Here is a 26,271-nt window from a genome sequence, read left to right as displayed (position 1 = left end):
CATTCCCATAGCAACATTGGTCAGAGATGACACCTTTACTCTCTAATTACAAACTGCCTTTGGGAAAGGGTTTAGCAAATATTTAATTGGTGCTTTGTACTGGAGATGCGCTGGGGACAAAGAAATGGAGCTTGGGCTTACAGACCAGAGGGGGAAAGAGAAAATTCCAGAAGTGATTATGGTTCAGCGTTGGAAAGCAAGTGTAGGAGTGGGCCACAAGGAGGGTACCTGGTCTAGAAGGGGGCAGGTAGGGTGGGGCAGGGACTTGTGTTGGAGGATTCTTCATAGAGAATAGCTCATGAACATTCGTTGCTGCTCTCTGACAGGAACAGATATCTTAATATCATTATAAAATACAAAAAACCCCAACAAACCCACATTGCATGACAGTTACAGAAATAAAAATGGTGGTTGCTGAGATGGGGTTGACCGGAAAGGGACATGATACAAGTGCCCTGTTTAGTCTTAGGTGGTTGTTGCGAGATGTTGCGAGGATATCTAATTGTCAAAATCATCTAGTGGAATACTTCACATCTATACATCATTGTATGTAAATAAAAAATAAAGCAATACAAGAAAGCTTTCCATGTACTTCAAGATACATTAAGTGGAAGAAGCGAAGTGGAGGCAGGTATATATAACCTGCCACCTTTTATAGCACAAAGGGGAACAATTAGGGATGTGTGGTTGACTGCTTCTGTGTGCACAAAGAAAGAACTCTGGAGAGAGTGGTGAGGCACCAGCAGAAGTGGTGGGGCTGGGAGGTGGTGAGCAGCTGGCAGCTGCAGGAATAGAGGGCAGGGATGTGAGGGAGATGTTTCACTTTTATACCTTATACCTTTAAAAAATCCTTTATACTTTTTGGTGTTTGAACTATATGAACATATTTCTCATTCAAGGAAAATAAAAAAAGAAAGCAACATGGAAACCGAACGAAGGAGGTTTTAAACTGAGATATAAGATGCTTTCAATTATTCCCGATAACAGGCTATTTATCAATTTAATATTTTTAAGCAACTTCCTCCCCTCAGTGCTCTGGGAACCAGCTGGGCAGATGTGGTGCACCCATGTCAGATACCCCAGTGGCAGGCTCCTGTCACTGTAGCACTTGGTCCCTCCATCCCTCCCAGCCTTCCTAGCTCCTTGCTCCTGGAAACCTCCCCCCATCAATCTCTGACATTTCAGAGGAAATACTGTTTGTCACCTCTTAAGGAATCTGGAGGATGGCCTGTGTGAGATATGGCATCAGTTACAGCCTCTTCTTAAAGAGTCAGTAGCCCCTGCAGAGGCCAGAACACTGGACCAAATGTGAGGAACGTATAGTTTTTAAAGATTTTTGACTTGAATTAAATAGGATTGGTTACTTCTTGCCCCTCCCGAGGGTGGACCGTGCATGGAAGAGACCTCTTCACCAGGTTTCTGCTCCTTCTTGCACTGTGAGTTGGGGTTCTAACAGTCAGGTTTGGTCCATAACAAAATGGAAATCCTTTCTTTCCCCCCATGTTAATGCCTCCTTTCTGTGCAGCGACTGCGCAACCAGCACCTTTTGTGGTCGAATCAGCCAGCAGAAGTGCCACTTGTGTTCCTGGATTCTGTCTTCTGTGGTTCCATTTCTTTGAGTCCTGGGTTCTCCCCCTGAATGGCTCAATAGGGGGAAAGGCAGACAGCTTCTTCGTGCCAGGAACATTTTTTTTTTTTTTGAAATAGTGTCTTGCTCTGTTGCCCAGGCTGGAGTGCAGTGGTGCGATCTTGACTCACTGCAATCTCTGCCTCCCAGGTTCAAGTGATTCTCCTGCCTCAGCCCCTCAAGTAGCTGGGATTACAGGCACACGCCACCACGCCCAGATACTTTTTGTATTTTTAGGAGAGACAGGCTTTCACCATGTTGGCCAGTCTGATCTCAAACTCCTGACCTCAAGTGATCCACCCGCCTCGACCTCCCAAAGTGCTGGGATTACAGGCATGAGCCACTGCCCTCGGCCCAGGAACATCTGTAATAAGTACTTTGCCATCTCTGTTCCTTCACGTCTCTTCTTTCAAATGAGGATGCTGCTAGTTTTTCTTATGGGAGCCCAAGGAAAATTAGAATATTTTGTAGTGCTTGTGTATTCTAGCAAAGAGCATTTCACATTGGTTATGTTTTATAGCTTGAACCCTTTAAACCTTTTCCCTGCAACACAGACAAGATGCATTATGTATTATATTCCTAGCTGTTTTAAATTCAAATGCCTAATCAAGAGAAGCTAAGTAAAATAATTCTTGGCCCCTGCTGAGTTTTAGTCCTGTGCCTCATTCTCTGCTTGCCTGCTTATTCCTCTAATTCCTAAATTCAACATTTATGCACAGGCAGTGGCTTCATGGAGCATTGGGTTGAGAGGGATTGTAAGGCTGCCCTTGAGCTGTACTTGGGCTCTGCAGGTAAGTGTGCTGTGGCTGAAGAGTGATGTCTGCTTGGGGTTCAAGAAAGATGGGGAGCCTCGGTCTAGGTATTTGCCAAGGCTGCTTTGATACTCCTACCCTAGATTTCATTGTATTCCATACACCTAGTGCTATTTACTAAGTGTATGCTCCATAAACAGTTGCTCATGTTGCTTTTAAAAACCTTGTCCTTCTGGAAGCATGATTATCTGTCATGTTAAATAAACAGGTCTGCCCACAAGTGCATGGCTACCGGCACTGAAGCTCATTCCAGCAGAATTTAAGTGTCATGATGCAAGGCACTAAGATTTGTTTCCCGTGCCCTTCTCCCTCCTTGAAAGAACCTCAGCTAAACGCCTTTGCCTTATAGTTTTAGCTCCATGTGGCAGACATTGGAGAAACCCTTTAACTGCTCCTTAGTGGATGCGAACACATCCTTACTGCTGTTTTTAGCGGCCCTGATGAGAACCTGGAAGTATTTCCAAGGCCCGTCATGCAGGTGTGGCTCGCTGTCTGAAGCAGTAGTATCTGTGGCTAGATGCAGTGATCGAATGCCATGTGTCCAGGTACTGTTCCAAGTATTTTACATATATTGTTATTTCGTCCTCACAAAATCTTATCAGAGAGCTGCTGCAGTATTATTATCATCCTCACCTGAGCTCAGAAAGCTTCGCTAACTTGCCCAAGGTCACATAGCTACTAAATTGTGAAGGCAGGTTTTTAGCTTAGGCGGTCTGAATTTAACCTGTTTAACCAGTGAAGTGCCTTGAGCAATTAACTAGAAGGCAGAGCCCTGTGTGTTCTGGAGAAGTTATTTTTTTCCCTTTTTCCTCGTCTATAAAATGAAGATTTGGGCAGGATGGTTTAGATTCCTCTGAGCCCTATCTTATTTGATTCTAAGTTATGTATTGAAGGTATCTTTGAGCCACTCTACTGCTACTCACCATGAAATGTGATGAATAATGTATGTATGTGCTAGAGGTATACAGACTGAAGACTTGAACCTTCTTAGCACACACCAGAATTATAGCTTGTCAAGGGCAAGAGATTTATTTTCCCAAACAATTAGAGGACACCAGTAATTACGTTTAATTACATGTCAAATGGTTTTCCTGTTGTGTCAACCCCATTGTCTTAATTGTGCTTAAGAGCAGCAGGCTATTATTTTGAGGTTTGTGAGGTTTAAAATTGCGGTGTCTCAGCATCAGGGGAGCAGAAGCGTTAAGAGCACAGGCTCTGGAATCAGACGATCTTGGTGCAAATCCTGGATCTGCCACTTAAATAGATCCTGGGCAAGTTCCTTAACTTCTCTAATGGTTCCTCGTACTGGGAATAATAACGGCATTGATCTCACAAGGGTGTTGTGAAGATTGAACAGCACATATATGAGGTGCGTCGTGCTGCGTTTGGCATGTAAACCTTTCAGATGCTGGCCATCATTTATTGTTATGGATTAGGCGTTGATGGTGGGCAGTCGCTGACATGTTCCAGGATCCAGCCCTGATGGATAGAGCCATCTGGGGTAGATCTGGGCTCCGGCTTGGATGGATTGCTGCTGTTTGGTACTAGTTTTGACATTTAGGGTGTTTGTTTATCCTGTTTCTAGTTTATGTCTGTAATCTCATTTTCTAAAAGCATGTGGAATGGAGCTAAGAAATATGGCAACCATTGAAGAAGTTACAATTGTTAAGTCCCCTGAAGAGAGTCACAGAGGAAGGAGAACTAACTCTAGTATTTAGTAGGAGAATTATCTTTGTAGTTGATAATTTTAGGCAGTACACAGCAGACACGGGCTTAGATAACATTGAATCAGGTAGTGGAAAGTTATTTTTGTTTTATTCCTCTTTCAGCCCTTCTGAATCTATCAAAGAGAAAGCCTCAGTTTGGTGCTAGTGTTTAATCTCTAATACTTTGGAATTTCCCTCTTAATAAAAGGAAAGAACAGGTCCTAGGCTTGGAGTCCTTGACATGCAATATTTCCAGCTAGAGCTCATTAGTATTGCTTTGTTTTCATTCTGTCTCTTTTTATTGTCTTCTGTTGATAGCATGTAATACTGATTTTTCACTTACAACAGTAATATAAAAGTTTCATTGAAAGTATATTTAAGGAAAAATAAGTTAATTAAAAAAAAATTAAATTAAAGGTAGAGTGGATGGTACATGGTTATGACAAAAATTGTGATGGTGCCACCCAAATCCCTGAGTTAGGACACATTGGTTTAGACAGGAAAAAAGGACAAAAACTTAATGCTAGGGAAGGCCGATGTTTAAAAAGAAGAGAAAGAAGTTGGAGAAATTAAAGAAGGAGAGAAATCATTACAGAAGTGGGAGGGGCAGATGCTTGGAGAGGGTGATAAAGGGATGGCAGAGGAGAGGCATTGATTTGCTAAGGGGACAGCTGTGGGTGCCTTTGCTGCTTCCCATTTAGCAAAAAGACTGGCATAATGAGGAGTGAGAGGGAGGATGCTGGGAGGGCGTGCTACTTATTTCCAAAAAGCTTAGTGTGTGGTGATAGCACAGTGAGTTGAGGTAGAAGCAAGGTGGATGGCAGGTTTTTTGTTTTTAAGGATAGCACACATGTAGTCATGCTTTTAGCTGATGGAGGAAGCCTGCGAGAAGGGAGAGATGGAGCCAGGGTCAAGGAATGGGAGGATGGTATATTAGCCTATTTTCACACTGCTGAAAAAGACATACCCGAGACTGGGTAATTTATAAAGAAAAAGAGGTTTAATGGACTACAGTTCCGCATGGCTGGGGAGGCCTCGCAATCATGGTGGAAGGTGAAAGGCATGTCTTACACGATGGCAGGCCAAAAAGAGAGCTTGTGCAGGGAAACTCCTCTTTGTAAACCCACCAGATCTTGTGAGACTTATTCACTGTCACGAGAACAGCACAGGAAAGACTCACCCCATGGTTCAATTACCTCCCACAGGGTCCCCCCCATGACATGTGGGAATTATCGGAGCCACAATTCAAGATGAGATTTGGGTGGGGACACAGCCAAACCATATCAGATGGGTTTACCTAGGAGGGAGGGGAGAGAGAGTGAGACTCCCTTGGGGCCAGGGGGAAAGAGGGGAGGCAGAGGAAAGGGAAGGGAAACTGCCTCTTCTCTTGCCAGTAAATTCAGCAAGTACATTTTAGCCAATTTGTGATGTCTAAATAATTCAGCAGAAAAAGAGGGTGAGACACAAGTATGAGTGCCTGGAGGGTAACCAGGCTGTGAAAGTGGAGACTGAGGAATCTCAGGAAATACTGAAATACTGACTCATTGATCATAAGGAAGTCCCATTGGAGGGAGATGCCACGGTTGGCATCTAAGTAACTGATGTGCTTTACCGGAAGAAAGGCGTGGAGCTCAGGGCCCGACAGTGCTAGAAAACTGAGAAGGAGGACACAGTAGCTCACACCTGTAATCGCGGCTAAAGTGGGAGTACTGCTTGAGCCCAGGAGTTTGAGACCAGCCTGGGCAACATAGTGAGAACCCCATCTCTAAAAATAAAATAAAAATAATTAAGTCAGGCATGCTGGTGCATGTCTGTAATCCTAGCACTTTGGGAGTCTGAGGTGGGAGGATTGCTTGAGCTCAGGGGTTCGAGACCAGCCTGGGCAATGTGGTGAAACCTTGTGTCTACAAAAAATACAAAAATTACCTGGGTGTGGTGGTGCATGCCTGTAGTCCCAGCTCCTCAGCGGGGCTGAGGTGGGAGGATTGCTTGAGCCCAGGGGGTTGAGGCTGCAGTGAGCTGAGGTCACACCACTGCACTCCAGCCTGGGCGACAGAGCAAGACCCTGCCTCAAAATAAATAGATAAATTAATTAATTAAATTAAAATTAAAATAATTAGCTGGGTGTGGTGGCATGTGTTTGTAGTCCTAGCTACTCAGGATGCTGAGGTGGAAGGATCACTTGAGTCCAGAAGTTTGAGACTGCAACGAACTGTGATCATTCCACTGCACTCCATCCTGGGCAACAGAGCAAGAATCCTGTCTCTAAAAACAGAAAAGAAAGAAAAAGAAATAACTGAGAAGGACAATGAAAGTGGCAGCTGCTTTTCAGACCCAGTCCAAGGGATTGGTCCAATGCTACCTGTTTTGGTCCCTCTTTGCTGCTGTCCTGTGAAGCTTCTTTAATTAAGAAAACACTGTAGAGAGAGCAGTCCCCTGACAGTGGCTGACTGGTCATGTGGGGGGAAGTGAAGTCACCTCCACCCGTGTCACAAGGACCGCCTCCTTGAGGATATGGCCTGTGAAGGACAGCCTGCGGTTACTTCACCTCTCCATGGCGAAGCACATGGGCTCCAGACGCAGTGGCATTAATGCACCCAGGTGTGGATTTATGGCCATGGAAAGGGCCCAGCACACTGCATGACCAGCTGCAAGCTTTGTGCATTAACCCAGGAGGCTGAGGTCTCTTCTGATCTTGCTCCCTGTACCTATATGTCCCTTAGATTTTATTCCTGGGTATATTGGATCATGGAGCTTGTGGGAGCAGAGCCATTTGCAACAAATCTAATCTAGGAAGAAAAGGGAAGTCATTTTCAGCATATGGCTCCGAGCCTAGTGCTTCCTGACCTGAAATCCAGCCTGTGGGCATCAGGGGGAGAGTGGGAAGGAGGTGGTGAGGAGAGAGCCTGTCTGAGTAGCTGACTGATGTGGAGCCAGCCTTTGTGGCTGACGTGGCCCTGAAGGAGGAAGGTGAGGGGCAGGGAGAAGAGAGCACCTACGTGTCCCTGACTCCTGCCTGACTCTGTGGCTCAGGGGCAGTCAAAGTGGTTAGCGACCCGGGACGTACGTCAACTGGGGCTGCCCAGCAGGCTGTCCAGAGTAAAAGCAGTTCCCAGTCATTGGGGCCATCTGGAGATCTCTGTTAGAGTCTCCAGACTGGGAGCCCCTGCTGTAGTCCTCTGGCTGTTCCTGTCTCAAATCTGTCCAGCCACTCGGTTGCTTTTGCCACTATTGATGTGAAAAGTTTTGGCTAGCCTGGATTTTCTTTTGTTTCAGCATCGCCCACAAACACCAATGTGGAATTATTCTGGAAAAGGCATCCTAATCTTTACCAGAGTTGAAAGTAGACCTTTTCAGGCAGCTCATACGATTCCTTTTAGAAGCACTGTCAACGTGCATTTTCCAAAGAAATGCATCAGAGACAGACTAGGTAGGTGAGTCCTGCCTCCCTCCCAGCAAGATCCTGCAGTCTGCACATTCTTTATCTTTGTCTTCACCCGCCAGGCTGAGGGTGAAGGCCTTTTCTTCTACCATCAGGGATGATGGAGAACAGCTGTCTCCATTTATTTAAAAAATATCCTGAATATGCTTTAATTAATCACTCTCAAAGATTCCTCTCCTCCAGACAAAATAAACCTAGGTTCATCCACTCTGTTTGTTATTTCTAACCCTTTGGTCACCTTAAAGGGCCACCCTGACCTTAGTGTGATAGGAGAGGGGTTATGGACATGAGCTCTTGTTCTATCCCACTCTTACTGGGTGGCCTTGTGCAAGTCACGTGGCCACTCTAGCCTCAGTTTCTCCAGTATTGCCTACACCACGGGGTCACCCGAGGATTCAGTGAGACGGTTTCTCTAGCACGCTCCCCGTCGCACCTGCTTTTAGCAGCCAGTAAATACTCTCTGTTACTCTCCTTCCCCACTTTGCACTTAGAATCAGTCATAACTGTTTAGTGAGGTGCTGATTAGCACTGCTAATATTCTGAATGCTTGCTTAAAATAGAAAAGAGTTACTTTGTATGAGACTTTGCATTTTTTAAAGCTGATTCTTTTTTAAAAAAATTAGACATCACTCTTACAGAATAATAAGATGGAATGAATCTGTGATGTTATCTACATGATGAGGCCAGTATGGCTCAAAAGCAGTGAAGTCCCTGAAAATACCGGCCAAATTTCACCCGAGCATGTATTATAGAGCTTTAAAGTACCTCGAAGAGAAAAACCGCTTCTTTCCCAGCTTCTTTGTCTCCCAGGCACCACATCTCCACAGAGCAGCCAAAACAGAAACCAGATCAGGCCATTCATTTGCTTCAAGGTACGTTACACATGTACGTGCTACCAGGCTTTGCAGCACTGGGCTCTGCCTGGCTCTTCCCCCATCACCCCATTGTACCATTCTGCTCCTTGCTCTCTTCAAATACATCAGCCCACTTTCCAACAGACCATGTGCTTCCCAGCTCAAGGTTTCATGCTTTTGGTCACCTCTGCCTGCAGCGCCCTGCCCCTGCTCTTCCTGCAGCTGGCAAGCCTCCAGGCTTCTGCTCTGAGGTCACATCCTCGGAGCCATCCTCCCTGACCTGCATATCACAACACTCAGAGGAGTCATCTTTGTTTTGATTGGTTGTTTATTGCTTGTCTCTCTCCACTCCCTCAGAATGAAAGCTTCATAAAGACAAGGAAACTTGTGTCTCATCCCTGCTGGGTTCCCAGTGTTTTTGAATAGTACCTGGCACATGGAGGATTCTCAGTCAATATCTGTTGAATAAAGCAATAAGACGAGAAACCCTAAATCTGTAAAACTGTAAGAAAGATGTTTAGTTGTGTAGGGCAGAGGGCTGATTATCCTAGTGTTCATGAGGATGTGGTAGTTAATGCTGAGCAGAGTCTGAAAGAGAGCTCTCAGTACTATGGCTGTAAGAAGGAAAATAACCTTTCTCTGCTCACAAGAGATGGGAATCACCTCAGTTGCAGAAATGTTAGATTTTGGTGGGTCTAGGTGAATTGGATATCTGTGACCGAGAGTCTTTAACGGTGGGAAATCATGAGCTCTGAAATCAGACCCTCCTGCCTCTCCTACTTACAGCTGTGCGACTATATGTGTTGTCTCTGAACTCTGATTTCTCCGTCTGTAAGATGGATGTAATAATGCTAACTTGGAGCACTGCTGTGGAGACTCACAGTAGTCTCTGCCTGGCACTTGGACCTGTTCAATAAGTGGCAGCTTTAATTTTGGAGTAAAATTTTAAAAATTCTATTAGTTCAAAATGCGACATGAAAAATCCAATTTAATTAAACAGCTATTAATTTAAGCACTTTTAATACTTATCATAAATGCTGCAGGGAATCCAAAGATGGGTAAGATAGAAAACATGTCCTTAAATAACTAAAAATCTATAAATGGGTTATAATGTTATAATGTTAATAACATACGTGCAATTTGTAATTTGCAATTTGTAATTTTATATGCCTTTTATTATTTGTTCTCACAACTACCATGTGAAGCCAATGTAATACGGGCCTTGTGACCCTGTGCAAGCCATGGATATCTCTGAACCTGACCTTGTCACTTGTAAAATGAAGAGCAGCAATTACATTAAAGAATAGTTGTCAGCAATCTATGTTATGCCCCAGGTAAAACATAGGGTCTAGCATATGAGTCAGTCAAATGTATTAGCCCTCTCTCACCCCAGTCTCTAACTCCGGATCCTGCATTCTTTCCATGACATGCTGCTTCCAGAGGAATGAGTAGTGTTTTGACAGATAACACGGTCACATCATTGAGATGGCATTCCAGTTAGAGGGAATCGTCAGAGCAGTGAGGTCCAGTAGGGAAGGACGTTCCTGTGGGGATTGGTAGGTCTGCCGTTGTGGAAGGTGTCTCTCACTAGGGGGATCATATACCATAGGGCATCCTAGCAAGCTCTTTTAGTTGCTGGGCCAGAGGCAGATGGATTTGGCAAAGGATGTGGAGCACACTGGAGAAAAGGAAGACAAGTGGATCACTTAGAAGGCCCTTGTACAAGTCTAGGCAAAAAGTAGTAAGAACAGTTGAGACACAAAATGAGATACGTCAAAGAAATGAATGACCACTCTGTGGTAACTGATTGGGTGATGGTGGTGAGGGACAACTGTAGGAGAGATAGCTCTGAGCTTTTTATCCTGGATGACTGGGGATAATGAAAGAAAGAGGTGGAGGAGAAGGAGGCGGAGAAGACAGGCAGTAAGCTCTCTTTTCAACATATATTGTTTAGGGTACTTGGGGACATCTAATTGGAGGTTTTAATTAGATAGTTAACAATGTGGGTTTGGGACTCAGAGTTCAGGATGGACTTTGTTCGTCTTCTGCCTACAGCATGTGGCTAAAACTACAGGAATGTTTGTGCCTTTCCATGTGAGAGAGTATGGAAACAGAAGGGCAAAAGAGAAGAGAAGAGGCCCAGTGAGAGATCTGGAGACATTCTCACATTTGGAATTGGTGGGAAGGAGAAAAAGAAAAATTGGCAGTGACGAGAAAAAGAAGGGGTCAAAGAGGAAGGAAGCTGAGCCAGAGCACGCAGCATCCGGGGGGCAGCAGAGCAGAGTTTCCACAAGGCTGGGCTGGTGCACAATTCTACCCTTGTGAATATTGAGGATATTGCAGACCATCAAAGTGTCTTAGAATTGAAGATTAAGAGGCCATGAAGCCCTTTAAGAAGGCAGATGAATGAGAGCAAAAATTAGGTGGCAGGATGTGATGGGAGGAGTAAGGAAGTAGAGGCACGAGAAGACCAACCTTCTAAATAGTTTGATAGAGAAAGGGGCTAGAGCTGGGGCAGTAGTTTGAGGGAGGACAAAGAAAAAACTTAAGAGAATAAGAAAACATAAGCATGCTTTACGTTAAAAGAAAGGAGCCTGTGAAGAGGTAGATATTGGAAGGAAACCTTGGATGAACCCAGGGCTCCCCTCTTAAGGGAGAGGGTGCCAGTAAGTGGCCCTTCAGTACCTGAGCCTTGGTGTATATTAAACAATTATTACCCTAGATTGCTGGGCAAAAGCTGCTTCGGATACTAGGTTTAAACTATTATCTGCTGGCCCATCCTAGGCTAGTTGTGAAGGAAATGACATTTGCCTCTGGTGCCATCTCGCTCATCACACTGATTTTTCCTGCTTGGCTTGGGAAATCCTTCCCTTCCTCCTGCCCCTCCCTCTTTTCTCCTCATCCCCACTTCACTGCTTAGAAATGAACAATTGGTTTATCTTGGTTCTATTAACTAACGAATCTGATAAGCTAATTGCTGCTCCTGGCAGAAGACTAGAGGGCTATTTTTGATAAATTAGCCTTCTGGAATCATAGTTTTCTTTTAAAAGTTATTGAATCCATTACTGGTTCAAATGGTAGAACTTCAAGTCAGGAAGCAGGGGAAGGGGCTGGCAGAAGGAAGTGTTGGGAGAGTTTGTTCTTCAAATTCCACATGTGTGTGGCCACCCGGCTCTTCCAATACCTAAGCGTTGAAAAATATGGTGCCCCGTCCTCCAACTAAAATTAGAAATCTTTTAAAAGATGCAATGCTTGTGTGTCAACTACACTTAAAACCACTTTTTAAAGATTTTTGGCTTATAAAATTGTGGCTGAATTCAGCAACAAAAAATTTTTAAAGAAAAAATTCTATGTGTGTATATATGTTGGAGTCAGGGTCTTGCTCTGTGGCCCAGGCCTTAGTGCAGTGGCATGATCATAGCTCACTGAAGCCTCAAATTCTTGGGCTCGCATGATCCTCTCCCCACAGCCTCCTGACTAGCTAGGACTAACAGGTGCGTGCCACTGTGACTGGCTAATTTTTTTAAACTGTTTTATAGAGATGGGGTCTTGCTGTGTTGCCTAGGCTGGTCTCAAACTCCTAGCCTCAAGTGATCTTCCCACTACGGGCTCCCAAAGTACTGGGATTACAGGTATGAGCTGTTGCACCTGGCCTGTATATATATTTTAGTGCTTCAAGTACTTCATCTGCCAGTTGGGCAACCCACCATTGCTACTGTGGGTCAAATGTCCCTTCTCCTGTATGACAACTGAGATGATGTACCCTGGGATGCATGAGCCTTGTGTAGCCCAAGTTCCAGATGGTCCATCTAGATGTAGTTGACTATTAAAGACCTATTTGGAGTTTGCATCCAGCAGCTCTCATTTATAGTGCTAGTGCACTATGATTGAATGGGAGTGGCATGTTAAATACCCATTGTGATATAGACATCCTGAACTTAATGACTATTGCTGGTTTTGGTTAATGTAATTATACTCTTTTGTGAAACATTTTCCTTGTAATTTATGGGAGTTATTTTATCCATAATATGTAGAAGCAAGCCATTGCACTCTAGGTTATATGGCATCATGTTCTAAACCCAAATGTGTGGAATTCTTGGAAAATCTATAGTTGAGGGAACAGTTACAAGATGCAATATGGTGTTACGGGTAGAAGGCTTGGCTGGGAACCAGAAATTCTGGATCCCAGTCTCAGCTCAAAGTTTTGCCTTCCACATGGCCATGGGAAGTTATTCTCCATTCCCAGAAAGTGAAGTTGATATTCTTGTCTCACCCCCAAAATCATGAGGAACAAATGGAACTGAGGGGCCTTAACTTATTATAAAAGTAAAATTACTGCTCAATACATGGGATAATTATAATTATGTAAGCTGTTTCTGAAGAGTGAAAAAAGTTAACAAATATTAATTCTATTGGCAGTAAATATTTGCAGTGTTTTTCAGAAGCCTCTCTATGCACCATACTTAGCCAAGTGAAGGTCTGGGAAAAGCTTTTGTTTTTGATTTTTTAACTAAAGGGAAGAGAACTTTACATGTGTCACCGCGTGTTCCCGTGTTGGCAGCGCCATCATGAGATTCAGCGTAACTAGGAGAAGTTTGTCGAGTGGCAGTTTGACCGGATGGTACTGCGCTGTGCCAGGAAGCCCCACCAGGGCGGTGTGCCCCAGAGAGAAGGCTCAGTGCTATCCTTGTTGTCTTCCATTTGGCACAAGAGATCCTCCATTCTACCTTCTGTGAAATGGCTTTTTCACCTCCCATCCAGTGAAGAAGGTTTGATTTTTTTTTTCTTCAGACTTGACTTGGCAGAAAACTTGATCTGCTGAAATAACCATGGCAGCAATTTCTGCTCCTTCCTCTGAGTGCAGAGAACATGGAGCTCTCTCCTGTTTACAGCTTACCTTCGCTCATGCTATAGGTCAAGGCAGAAGCCATTCTGATGGGAAAATCACAGCATTCCTTACTGCTCATTATTGTGATAGCTTGTTAGAGCCAGAACTATTCAACCTTTCACTTTACAGAGAGGAAGAGGCTTAGAAAATATAGGTAAATTGATCAAGGTCTCAAAGCAGGTGAGGGGCCAGTTTCTGGACTAGAACCAGTTGCCTGACTTTTCCTCCTACCCCCTGTAGGTAAGGGTACACAGCAATCAAAGGCGAAAGAGCTAGGGGGGGTGAGAGACAAAGGAGTTCATTGTATTTTGATCTGAAATGAAAATCACATACACATAAGAACCTTATTTTTGAGGGACAGGTTCCATTATTCTCTTTAACAGAAGTAACACTTCTGTCTTCATTATGCGTGTTAGCCAGGCAATGATTCTGAATTTCTTCATTATCGCTCGGGCAGTTTGCCTTCTCAGAATGTTCTTTTGTAGCTGTCTGTGATCTTGACAGTGCCTGTGTGTCCACACAGTGGGAATTTTAGCAGAAAGGAAAGAATTCTAGCCTGGTTTCCTGCAGGAAGGCTCACAAGATTCATTCTTGTGTGTTGCCTTTGTTCATTCTCAATATGTGAAGTGGTTGGCATTGCCTTGGCAACTCCATTAGAAGCCAGTGGCTGCTTTGTGGACATTTGTTTCATTGCAGATTCTCCTAGGAGCAGCCTTGGCTTTGGCCAGAACTGGCACCAGCTGCTTTCCTTGGGGCATGGAGCCAGTGTGGGGAGGGGGAGAGCAATGTCCAGGGGCAGCTCTGGCTTAGCATTCATGCTCCCAGTTACAGCGTCATCCCACTGTAGACTGGGCAGGCAGTGGAGTGGAGAGGAGAATGGGGAGCTGGAGTCGAGGCTTCTGCTGACTGGAGACATCAGCATGGTCTTAGGGTCTCCCTGTAAGGCTGCCATTGCAAATGAGTAGTCCCTGGAGAGGGCAGAACGGTGATGGGAAAGAGCTGGTGGTCACTGCCAGGTATGGGATGTTTTGCCCCAATGTGCAAAGTGGGGTTTTTCCTGCCTTGACAATTAGCAGGCCAGCTTCAGATAAATGGGAAGGTAGGTAATGGGGTAAAGAGGTAAAGGAGTGTAGAAAGACAGAGTGACTTCAGGACTGCTAAAATCTTGGTGGGGAGTAAGAATGGTGGGAAATAAGTGAAGTTTCTGACACACTGGAGAAATACAGTGTGCGTCTCCTGTATCGTACACCATTTGAGGGTGGCACCCTCCTCTAGCATGCTTTGGGCCCATCTGGCAGGTATTAGTCATCATTATGATCAACAGACATCTATTGAGCACCTGCCCTGCACCATTAAGGTGCTCTGCTAGGCCAGGGCCTTCAAGAGCCTTTAATGCTTCTAGAATTGTGTCAGTTAGAAACTGATAATTCCCTGGGTGGATGTGGCCCTGTGGGACCATTGCTTGGCAAGTGACCAGCAAGAATCCTTTTATGAAGGAAAAGGTGTACCCCCTTTCCAGGATAGTGTCCCAAAGCCCCAGCTTGTTGAATTTTAGCAAGGATTTCAATTTCCACTCAATCTCTTGGCTGAGCACCAACCACATGTGATGGCTTCATATTTGACAGTAAAACCACCAGTCCAAATATCTTAGGACCTACTGAATGAAAGACCTTTGGGAGCAAACTGTCTTGAATTTTGCCTTACTTGGGGCTCCCACAGAAGCAGACCCTGAGGCAAGGATGGAAGTGCAGGTTTCTTTGGGAGATGATCCTAGGAAACACCGATGAAGAGTGAAGTGAGGCAGGGAAGTGAAGGACCCATATAGAGTGTGCCATCATGTGAGTTCCCACTAGGGGTAATGGGAGCCTCATCCCACTGGGGAGGTCTGGGTGCCAGTTTGGAATACATGCCTCAGGGTCATCCCTGCACTACCACTCCTGGGCATGGGAGCTAAAGTATTGACCCCCCCAACTCTTAATAGCCATTGACTAAGAACTGCTGGGGTTGGTACCCACAACGTCCCTTTGGCCTGTTGCGGGTGACCAAGAGGGTTCCAGCAGCCAGAAAAGCCTTCAGGCAGAGCGATGCAGGAGCTGACCGTGAGAGGTTGGACCAGCCAGGCAGAGAGATGCAGGAGCTGACCGTGGGAGGTTAGACCAGCCAGGCAGAGAGATGCAGGAGCTGACCGTGGGAGGTTAGACTAGCCAGGCAGAGAGGTGCAGGAGCTGACCATGGGAGGTTAGACTAGCCAGGCAGAGGTGCAGGAGCTGACCGTGGGAGGTTAAACCAGCCTACATGGAAGTGGTGGAGATTGAGAGGACAGTCAGGCCCCTGACAGGATCTGCTGCAGGTCTGCCATTGGTATTTTCACAGAAGTTTCCAGAGGCTCCAAAGCTGTACCAGTAAAGCTGGCGAGTGTACAAGTGCCTGTACCAGACATGGCTCTCGCCTTCCGTGAATAGACTTTATGAATGAACACTGAAATTTTGTTTATTTTTAAAGAGTGCGGAGGATGGCCTTGAAACGGTAAATTTTGCTGGGGCTCTTGGAAATTAAATGGCCTCTGTGCTCTGTGGAGCTAAGCTCAGGAGTCACAGGCCTGGGGACCTGGAGGGGCCCAAGATATGATTCAGCACTTAGGTGTTGTGAGGGTAGTAGGATGCCAAGTTCCTGAGCTGGTACATTGTGAATGATTGTCACTTTTTCATTTCACTTCATTTAGGGGATAACTGCTTGGTAAGTTTAGTGTAATGCAAATACCTGATGTAGGTTGGTCACCAACTTTTTTTTTTTTTTTTTTTTTTTTTAAACAGAATGACACTGACCACATCTTGAGCAAAACTCTTTGTTCATTGGACTAGTTAATTTTGTATTTGAAAATAATTTGGAATTGATTGGGAGGAAAGCAGGGGGAAAAAAGGACCAGAAATTCAGGCTTCTTGTTTCCTTGATGTTTGGAGAGAGCAAGTGATTTTAAAGTGGAACTTCTAGAGCACTGGATAGGGAGGCAGGAGGTCTGGATGCAAGGCACACATCTGCTGCCTACCTAGCTGGCTGCACACACGCCATCTACCCTCTCCTAATCTTTCTTTCTTTATAAAACATGACGATGGGTTGAAATGACCTGGAAGGACCTTTTGGCTCTGAAAAATTATACAATTTTAAAAATAACTCCAACTTTCCATAGCAAGCCTTGCATCTGTCTTTCCCTAGCCTCTGATTGGCCTTTGCCCATTTTTAATTCCTTCTGTTGAAAGGAATGCTTGCCATTGCATGCCCTCTGCTTTTTTTAATTTTTTTTTCCCCCAATCTTGCCTTCTTCCCAGATCTTCAGTTTTTCTTTCCTCAACGGTTTCATGTCAGCACTACCTTCATGGTTAACACTTTCTTGACTGCCACAGGCTACAGTAGGGATCTCTGTCTTTTGTTACCTCATAATCACTTTGCTTCAGTCTTTCATATTAGTCTTAGCATGTGTTATTGTGGATGCCTCCTGCTTTTCTGGCAAATCATAAGCTTTTTAGGAAAACAGTACTCCATAAAGGAAGAACACTTGAAGTAAGGGCCTGGCAGTTATTTCCTCTAAGTAATAGAGCAGATAATATGGCTTGGCCTTAGTTTTCCAGTTTGTGAAATGGGGATAATAATACCTAGTTCATAGAGTTCTTATGAGAATTAAATGGGCTAGAGTATAAAAGGGTGTGGGTCATCGTGGTTGGTGATGGTGTTGGTGACAGTATTAAGGTGGCAGCACAGGCTGAAAGAACTTGTCATTTCTGTACTTTTGAGGAATGAAGTCATATAAGTGCCTGGAACACAGAGTTAATTATTGTTCTCCATAATCAGTTCCTCTTCTGATACAGTACTCCTCAGTGTCAGAAGGTAATTCCACAGAGTGAATTTAAATCTCTCCGTGAAAATTTTAGCCTTTGTTTGTTTCTTTCTTGATAAAGAGAGAAGGAAAATCATTCAAATCATTGGCAACCTTATGCTACCTTAATGATCTCTTCTTGGGGATAATTAATTTCACTTTCCTTAACATCCCTCCTGGTGAACATTTTCAAAACGTTTATGTGAATCTTTTGCTTTCTATTGTCTCCCAGAGTAATATTCCTTCCAGGCTGGGAAACAGTTGTTGGGTAATGGGTCAAATGTATTAATAGGCAGGCCATATGGTTCACAGACACCTTGCATTCAACAACTTGATAGAGTTCTGGTGGTATGATTTTTTAAAATTTTAACTATAAAAGTGTAAGAACCATCTGCTGTTATTTTTTGTATGTGATCCTGGTAAATTATTAATTTTAGTTATACTGCTCCTATGTAATTAGCACTGTTCCACATGCAGGCTTCAAGGCAAAGCTTGTATACTTTATTTTCAGTAGTAATGTGTGTGGAATGTGTGTGTCTCATCCAGATTCCCTTCATAAATTGAAGCAGGTTTGACATGGGGTTAGGACTTGGGATTTATATGGCTTCTGTTTTAGCTGGTAAAATGCTATAATTGTAGTGATTAATTAGATTGATTGATAATTAGACACATACTAACTACTATGGAGCAAACTAATTAGGGTAATGTAATAGAGAGTGATACCTGGGTGGGGTTGGGGCTCCTAGGATCATGAAAACTTTCAGGGAAGGAGAAATTTGAATTGAGTTCTAAAGAGTAGTGATAAGGAGACAGGTGAATGAATATCTGCAGTGAGATAATTCTAAGGGAAAGGAAGAGTTAAGAGCAAAGGCTGTGAACTAGGGAATAAGCATCGTACAGAGAAAAGTCCGTGGGGCCACACTGTAGTGAGATGGAGGATAATGCAGGCAGCTGAGGGCAAAGAGGGTCTAATCTAAGAATAATAGGAGCCTTTGGAAGGAATTAGGCAAGGAATTGGTATCTGATTTACAGTTTTAGGAAGCTCATTTTAGCTGCTAAGTGGAAATTTGATAGAAGCAAGAATTAAGGAAGGGAGGGAGAGCAGTCAGGAGGTGATAGCTGTTGTGTAGAAGAGACTGATGGAGAAATGTGATGGACTAAGTTTGTGTGGTATAGGTGGTGAGAAGTGATAGGGTTTGGGATATAGTTTGGATGTGGAATCTATGGGACATATTGAATGGTTCTTAGTTTTCAGTCTGAGTAACTAGGTGATTGGTGGTATAGTTCTTACTCAGATATGGAGGGCTTGATGGCTCTTTTTTGGTCAGTTAAATTTGAGGTGGCTCATGGACACCCAAATGGACATGTCTACAGACATGTGAATCTGGATGTTAGAAGAGAGATGAAGGCTGAAATATTCATTTAAATTACCTGTAACTCAAGAGTGTAGACAGAAAGGAGGCAGAGGTCTGGGTCTTGGATACACTACCATTTAGAAGTTTGAAAGAAACGCCAGCAGAGGACATTGATGGAGGTAGCCAGAGAGGTTGGAGAGAACCATGTGCTGCATAGACACATGGAAAGGACTCGTGTCTCCAGAAGGAGTGACTGGTGACCTCATCATTAGGTTTCAAGTGTTAGTGCCCAGAACCCGCATTAAATGTCATTTGAAAAGTGTATTCTGTAGCTGTAAACTCAGTGATGACTAGAGCAAGTTGGGCCCAGTGCATGCCTGGAGAAAACTTTAGCCATGGTGGAATAAAAAATGGACAATCTTGCCTCCTTGGGGGCTATTGGGGAAGGGTCTTTGTTCAAGTCTCAATCAGGATTTGTGAGATTTTCATACCATTACTAAAGCAGCAAAGAGTAATTAGTGGTTTTTTAAAATGGCAAATATATATACAGCTGGTACAGCTATGACACAAGTCAGTCCTTTGAAAATATTCAGTAACTAAATTCTGATCAATCTCTTCCAAGACTTTAAGGTTGACCTAAAATAAAAGCCTATAACTAACTCAGTGCAAGACAGGACGTATAAAAATATTTACATTTTTAACTACATAACGTGTTAATCCTGACAAGATAGGTCTCATAACAAATCACTTTCTAAATTTTATCTTTTCTTAGTATTAATCATAATGACTTGAAGGCAACTTCTGTTTGGGAGTTAACTTTAGGTTATGAAGAATCACTGTATTATCTGTTTGTCATTTGATAAATTATGTTATTTAAATGAGGAATAGAGATTTCTTGCTCTCTACTTCTCTTAAAGTGAAAGCATAATGCATTCTAATAAACATTTTAAACAGAAGGGCAAAACTGAGGAGTCCTTTTTTTTTGTACCATGTGCTATAATTTAACAGGTCATTTTGTCTGCTGTATTAAGTGTATTTTCTCTAAAACCCAAAGCAGGATCAAGCTGTAAACAAGACGCTTTATTATGGTGATTCTCATTGTTTGGATAAATAGTGGATTTGTTTTAAATTAAGCAAAGCTACATTTTTGTTCCAGAAAGTTCAATTGATAACAAATACCCAGGCAAACTCTGCAAATATTTATTCTTACCTTTTACCTTACTGACATTTAGTTGAATTTTACAAATAGATAAAACTTAATAAGCATGTAGTAAGCTGATAGTTGGCAATAGACTATGGTGAGAAATAGTCTATTGGTTATTCAACCAAATCCTTGATTCACTAACTGAAGGAAACTTACTGCAAACAAAACATCAGAAAATGTTCTATTTCTATAATTTTAGCAGAATGACTCTGGTTCTGCTGCTTTGCATCAAAACAAAATTTTATAGTAACTGAAAATTTCCCATTTCTCTAAGACCAAGTGGAAGTAGCTCATTTACCTGGCTGGCGCTCTCCAGTTTTCAAAGAGTAAAGCTTGAGGCCTAGGATTTTATCTCCACTCCAGCTCTACCCAAGTAATAAATAAGTAGAACATTAAGCCATTCTAACAGCTGTGTACTTACTTTGTGTGAAGGTTATAGGATGTAACAAGCCTTGCTCTTGGATCCCTCATGAGCAATTATCTTTTCGAGGAGTCCCACTGTCCTTGGGTGGTTCCTGGTGTCCAGAGCCACAAGTAGGAGGGGCACAGGGGGAGAAAAGGAGGCTCTTGGCTCTGCTCTCTCCTCCTTTCTCATCTTCTGCCCTCCCCTCTGCTATGTGGGGAACGTGAAGATGAAGGGCCTCCTGAGTGAGTCCGGCTGTGGAAGAGGGTGAGCATGATTGCCCCCTGCCTGGATGGTGGTGGTAGAGAAGAGGTGCCCTCAGGATGGGTTCTCCTAGGGAAGGGGCTGTGTCTGTCCCACCCACCACTTCCCCAGCACTCAGCACTGTGCCTGGCACCGAAATGCCCAGTAATCCCTTATTAAGCATAGAGTGATTGGGCGTCAGGGCTCATATAGTGCACGGTAGAGTTTCTTCCCTTCCCCTCTACTAGTTATTTCCTTGAAACACACACATTTGAGCATCAAACCAAATCCCAAGACTGCACACCTGGGGAAATCTCTTGATTTACTGTACAGAAGGGCTCTCTTTGTCTTGGAAGCCTCAACCCAGTTAAAGCATCACTTGTGCATGAGAAAGAAAACACAAGAATTCTTTTGGACACAAAGCAATAATATCTTTCTAATAAGAGCAGCTACTTAAATCTGTTTGTCCCATCTTCCCATTGACTAACATTTAAGCACATCACCTTGGCTAACTGTGCCCTGCATGAACTGGCTCCTGATTTTCTTGCCCTTGAACAAACCAGGTCCTTTGCTGTCTGCTGGGCTTCTGCCTGGGATGCACTTCTACAGCTCTTCAGGAGCCTCCATCTTCCCGATCCTGTAAATATACACTTAAGTGGTCCTTCTTCACCAGACTTTGCTTGCCCTGTCTAGCATTCCCTCTGCCCCACTGTTTTAAACCTAGGCATTTTGCGTTTTCCTATGTGTTTGCTTTCTTGCTTATTAGCTATCTGCTCAACTTAATTGAATGATTCACAAGAGCAAGATTGTTTTGTGATTTTTTTTTTTTTCAGCATCTAGCCTGGTGCCAGGCTCTGTGTAAGTGCTCAGTAAATATTTGTTCGAATGAATGAATGAGTCTCAGCCTACCCTTCATTTAACAAGTGGTTAAATTTAAATTTTTTTAAAATCTCAGATTCTCAACATACAGTGCACATATACACAATGCATGTGTGGTTTATGCTGTAAAAATTCCCTACTCTTGGTAATGAACTGCCTTAAAGAACAGGGTTGGTGATTTAGTGCCTATGGCCTAGCTACTAATGTTTGCGAGTTTTTATTCCTAAACATCTAATGTGTTTTTTCCACCCTTTTCTTTCCTTTGTCTTTCTTTTTTAGCAAGGGAAGCCATATGTCTTCGACAGAGTGCTACCTCCCAACACGACCCAAGAGCAGGTTTACAATGCATGTGCGAAGCAAATTGTCAAAGGTAAGTGCTATTTCTTTATTTCCTCCTGGGCCATTCAGAGTAATTGAAAGCATTAAGTGATATTTGCAGCCTAGGAATCAATGTGCCTTGACTGTAAGCGGAGGCCTGCTAATTGGAAACACTGAATTCTATAGCCTCGGTTCTAGCCCTGATTTGCTATGATGTCAGGCAGATTATTTGATCTCTCTATTCTCCCTTTTCAAGGACAGGTCTTTATTTCTTCTGCCACCTTTTTAATTTTGTCACCCAAAAGCTTAAAAGCAAGGTAAGCTGTGTTTACACTATTTCTGTAATAATTTTAAAACACTGGCTGCAGGTATAGAACCTCCTTTTTCCTTTGAAGGAGAAAATATATATTCCTGATGCTCCAGTTGTACATCTTTGGTTGATTTATTCTGTGCATCTGTCTCCCTTTTACTAATATCTCTCAGCAAGAAGCCTTAAATATGGAAAATTTTTGCCATTGAGAAATTTTCTACAGTGTCATAAAATCACATTACTGTGCTGGTTATTGAGCTGGTCTTGTTATTCAACATTCCTTAATTATGCTTTCTCCTAACCCATTTTCAACCATCCCACCCACATCCTGACATTTGCTCCTCCAAACAGGTAGCCTCAAGCCTACATTTACATCTTAGAGATCAATCGTTTTCTCTAGGACTGGCGTTGGCCCTGGAGGATTCATGTCAAAATAGCAGCAGGGAGATGAAGCAATTTCCACGTTGCTCTACCTTGCCCTTCCAAATCAGGGGCAGGTTGAAGCTTGCACTGGCAGGCTTGCCATCTGGACAGAGCTGGGGGGCATCTCCTGCTACTTTGCTTTTCATCATCAAATCATTTCCTTCAAATGTGAATGCTGTGGCAATTGTGCTTTCAAATGTCTTGATCCTGCCCCCTGTATAGGCAGCTCTGGATTTAAAAAGCAAGAAGTAAAAACAAAACCAAAAAAACCTACCATGTCAGTTTGGATCTGCTTGTTTTTAGAAGCTGACCAACCTAAGTATTTGAAATTCGTGAAAATCAGCTCTGGGTACATCTGTTTGATTAATTCTGACCCTGGACACCTGTGTGGGAGATGCATGTCAGCATGTAATGTTCCTTGCTGAGGTGGATGGTTATTCACATTCTTGATGCAGACATCAATTAATTTTGAAGGTCTTCACAGTGAGATTTTTATAGAAACCCAATGAAAAAAAATATGACTGAATTTGAGCTCTTTCTGAATTAATAGTATGGACCTTTACTGGGTGGTAATTTTTGTCTTCTCTCTGCTTTTACTCTTCTGCTTCTCTTTCTATCTAAACATGTTTTCTCGGTTTTTGCAGTATATCTTTCTTGGTTTGCTCCTACTCAGCCCTGCTCCCTATTATTGGACTCATTCATATATTTTTTATTAAAGTAAGATTAATCACATATGTGCCAGAATTTCTTTTTCTCTCCCCCTTCATTATCACAAACAAATAGTATTTACCACATGCTATGCTAAACATGAGGGCCATTTAAATACATCCTGTCCTCTCTAAGCTGACATAATTAGAAATGGATGCTGTTAAAAAAAATCCTGTGATTAACAAACTATAGTAATACTCTTGGAGTCTTTATTCACTAAAGAAGTTTGGGCCTCTTTCAATGTTCGGATTTCTTTACAGTATGAAATGTCAGAAATGGGCAGGTCTTGTGAAGATATGGCCTAACTCTGGATAACTTGAGACCCAATATGTAGTGAGCTATAAAGAAAACCATCTAGTGGAATAAAATCAGGCCCTGACATGATATGACTAACAGACATTTCTAGAGTACCATAAATATGTATGATCATACATACATGCCTTATTCTCCCTTAAAAAGGAATTGATGAAGGTCTGATTGAATTTCACAAATATCCACTGAGGCTAGTGTGAGAAGTGGCCATGTATTTCAGAATCAGTAAGCTAAAACATGGAGATATAAGAAAGAACTCATTGGAACAGATGACCAAGTATAGCTGAGGTATCTCTTGCCACAAGGAACCCTATTTAAATCAAGATTGGGAGGTGGTGCTGTGGAGCCCTTTTTATCTAGAGGCTAATAATTAGATGACTTCCGAAGGGCACCATAGTCCCTATGATTCCTGATAATGGGTGGACCAAGGAGCATTCCTTTCAAGTCCATCTAAACTCTTAATGATTTGGAGCATCTGGGAGGCTCCATTTAACTCGATGGCTTTATTCTTTCTCTGGTTTTTCATTCCCTACCACTTCACTGGGTTAAAAAAAATATTTTAAATATTTGTTTGTGGAGTCCTGGCATCTCTCATGCTCCCATCTTTGTCTGGTGTTTGTTTTTCAAAATTATGCTTGAAAAAGCATGTAGAATTCTCCTCCATTTCTTCTCAGAGGTTGTAGGGTTTGTGACTACCAGCACAGTAAATGGGAAGGCTCCTTTGGATGCCTAGGAATTAAACACCATGGTAACTGGATGCTATTATCGAAGTACTGTAACTATGTCCCAGCCTACAGAAGCCACACCAATCATTTGCCTTCCAAATTAACTAGATACGGATGATCCAGGTGCTAGAGAAGGGGATTTCTTGTTTTCCAGTTCTGATTCCTTTAAAATTCATTCATTCAGTTGTTTCTTTTAATCATTCATTTCTGTAAGTAGTATTAAGTACTTACCATGGGGTAAGCACTGCTGGGACCGGAGTCGCCATGCTATGTAAGACTGTCTGCAAGGAGCTTTGAGTACAGGGAAAGAGACAGATGTGTACATAATCATCACACACATAGGCATTATGTACTTTAGAAAGGGTGTATGCAAAATGCCACGGGAACACAGAAGAATGTCACTTGTATTGTCATTTGGTCGGGAGAGGGAGTGGAGAATTAAAGAAGGTTTCTCTGAAAGGTTGGGTCCTGAGGACTATAGAATATAGGAGGGTTGTACAAGCAGAGGGGATTTCAAAAGTAAAAGCATAAACACAGAAATTCTGCTTGGGCAACTTGGAGCGGCACAGGGTGCAGAGTGGCATTATGGGAGATGAGGCTGGGAAAGTTAGGCTGGAGCAATTTGATGGAAATGGATGGACTTTATCCTGCAGACAATGTGGACTCAGTGAAGAGTGTTAAGCTTAGGATGACATTATCAGATCTGTTTTGTTACTATCTTATATATGACTCTGAAGAAGAAAAATATTTTTAGCTGTGACTTATCAGGCACTGTCTATATACCTGACATATGTTGTTGCATTTTAAATCATAACAACTTTCTGAAGGGTGAGCATTATTTTCCTCGTTGTACAGAAGAGGAATCTGAGGCTCAGAGCAGTGAAATAATTTGGCCAGGTTGGTTCAGGGGCCATGGACTGGGCTTGTCAGACTGACTGACTGATATTCTTCTGCACCCCCCTGCCCCCTTTCCTGGTGGGCACACAGCTAGCATTTGATGACAATTATTTTATGAGTGGTCCCTGTTCTGTCAGGCCATATGGACTATTAACTAAGCATTGCAAAAGACAGGGCTAGGAATGATGTGGGAGGAGGGTAGAGAAGACGGGACAGGGATGGTGGCTCCCACATCTTGTGATGGCCCTGGTGGCCTGCCAGTGATGAGGTGTGTTTCCATTCTGAAGACGCAGCGTGCCCTTGCCTGGGCAGTGACTGCCCTTTAGGCTGGCCAGCCAGCATGCGGGCTGGCCTCAGGTAGTCAGCAGGACCGCCTCATCAGCCTCTGACTATGGCCTACCTGAGTGGTTTGGTGACTGGTGAGGATGGCCTGTCAGCCACCATCACCAGAAACCCTACAGGCCCCCATTTCCCCTGGAGAGTCGGTAGGAAGCCCCATGCCTCCTTAGGACTACTGATGGGTAGGTATGATCACATCCTCCCCCAGTTCTAATCTGAAAGTGACGCTAACTTTTTTGCTTGAGCAAGACCTGGATTCAGAACTGAGCAAATGGGAGGCAAGGAGCATTGTAAGTATCTACTGCTATCCTTCCTCCTCCCCCGGGAGATGAGAAGGCTCTGGGCACCTGCGGTGGAAGCTCCTTCTGGGGTTCCTGCGGCTGCGGGATGGAAGAGTGCTGTGGCCCCGGGGTGCGGCGGGCTATGCTGTACCAGTGGAGGTCACATCACACCAGACATCAACACAAAGAAACGTTCTGTCTGCGGAGCGTGGCTGGCATGTGGAAACAGTCATTGTTTCTGCAGAGACTCTAAAACAAATGCATTCCGTGGGCCCAGGAGCGGGCACTGGACGTGATGAAAGTGCCTTTTGTGGGTGCTTCTGTGGGAGTCGGTGGAGGTTGGTGTGGCCCCCGCAGTGCGGGGCGCGGCCTGGCCTTTCCCGCTAGGGCTCCCCGGCTGCCTGTGGTCGCGGTGGCCATAGAAACGCGCTGGGCTCCTGCTCCACTTCCTCTCTCTGCCTCCCCTCACCAGCAAATCAAAATACAGACTGAGCAAACAAACAACAAACAGAAAAGAAACCCCCAAAACCTGGCGTTTCGAAGAAAATAGAGCACACTGGCTTCAAAGAGCCTTTTCGTTTAAATTACCTTCTAGTGCAACACGGAGTCGATAGAGGGCGACGTCGGCTCCCTTCAGCCTGAGCTCTGGAGAGAGGTTCTGCAGCAGGGAATGA

General features: G+C 43.6%; 1 protein-coding gene across 1 annotated transcript in view; it reads left to right on the top strand.

Annotated features, from left to right (window-relative positions):
- KIF5C (kinesin family member 5C) overlaps positions 1–26,271 on the top strand; it is a 152,513-nt gene that overhangs the window by 26,036 nt on the left and 100,206 nt on the right. The window contains exon 2 of the mRNA XM_032145941.2: positions 21,564–21,654. Within this exon, the coding sequence (XP_032001832.1) occupies positions 21,564–21,654 (91 nt within the window). The remainder of the gene's footprint in view (positions 1–21,563; positions 21,655–26,271) is intronic.

Source organism: Hylobates moloch, unplaced genomic scaffold, assembly GCF_009828535.3.
Source record: "Hylobates moloch isolate HMO894 unplaced genomic scaffold, HMol_V3 SCAFFOLD_24, whole genome shotgun sequence".
NCBI classification, from domain to species: domain Eukaryota; kingdom Metazoa; phylum Chordata; class Mammalia; order Primates; family Hylobatidae; genus Hylobates; species Hylobates moloch.
Note: the sequence above shows the minus strand (reverse complement) of the source record. Positions and strands in the feature narration are given on the sequence as shown.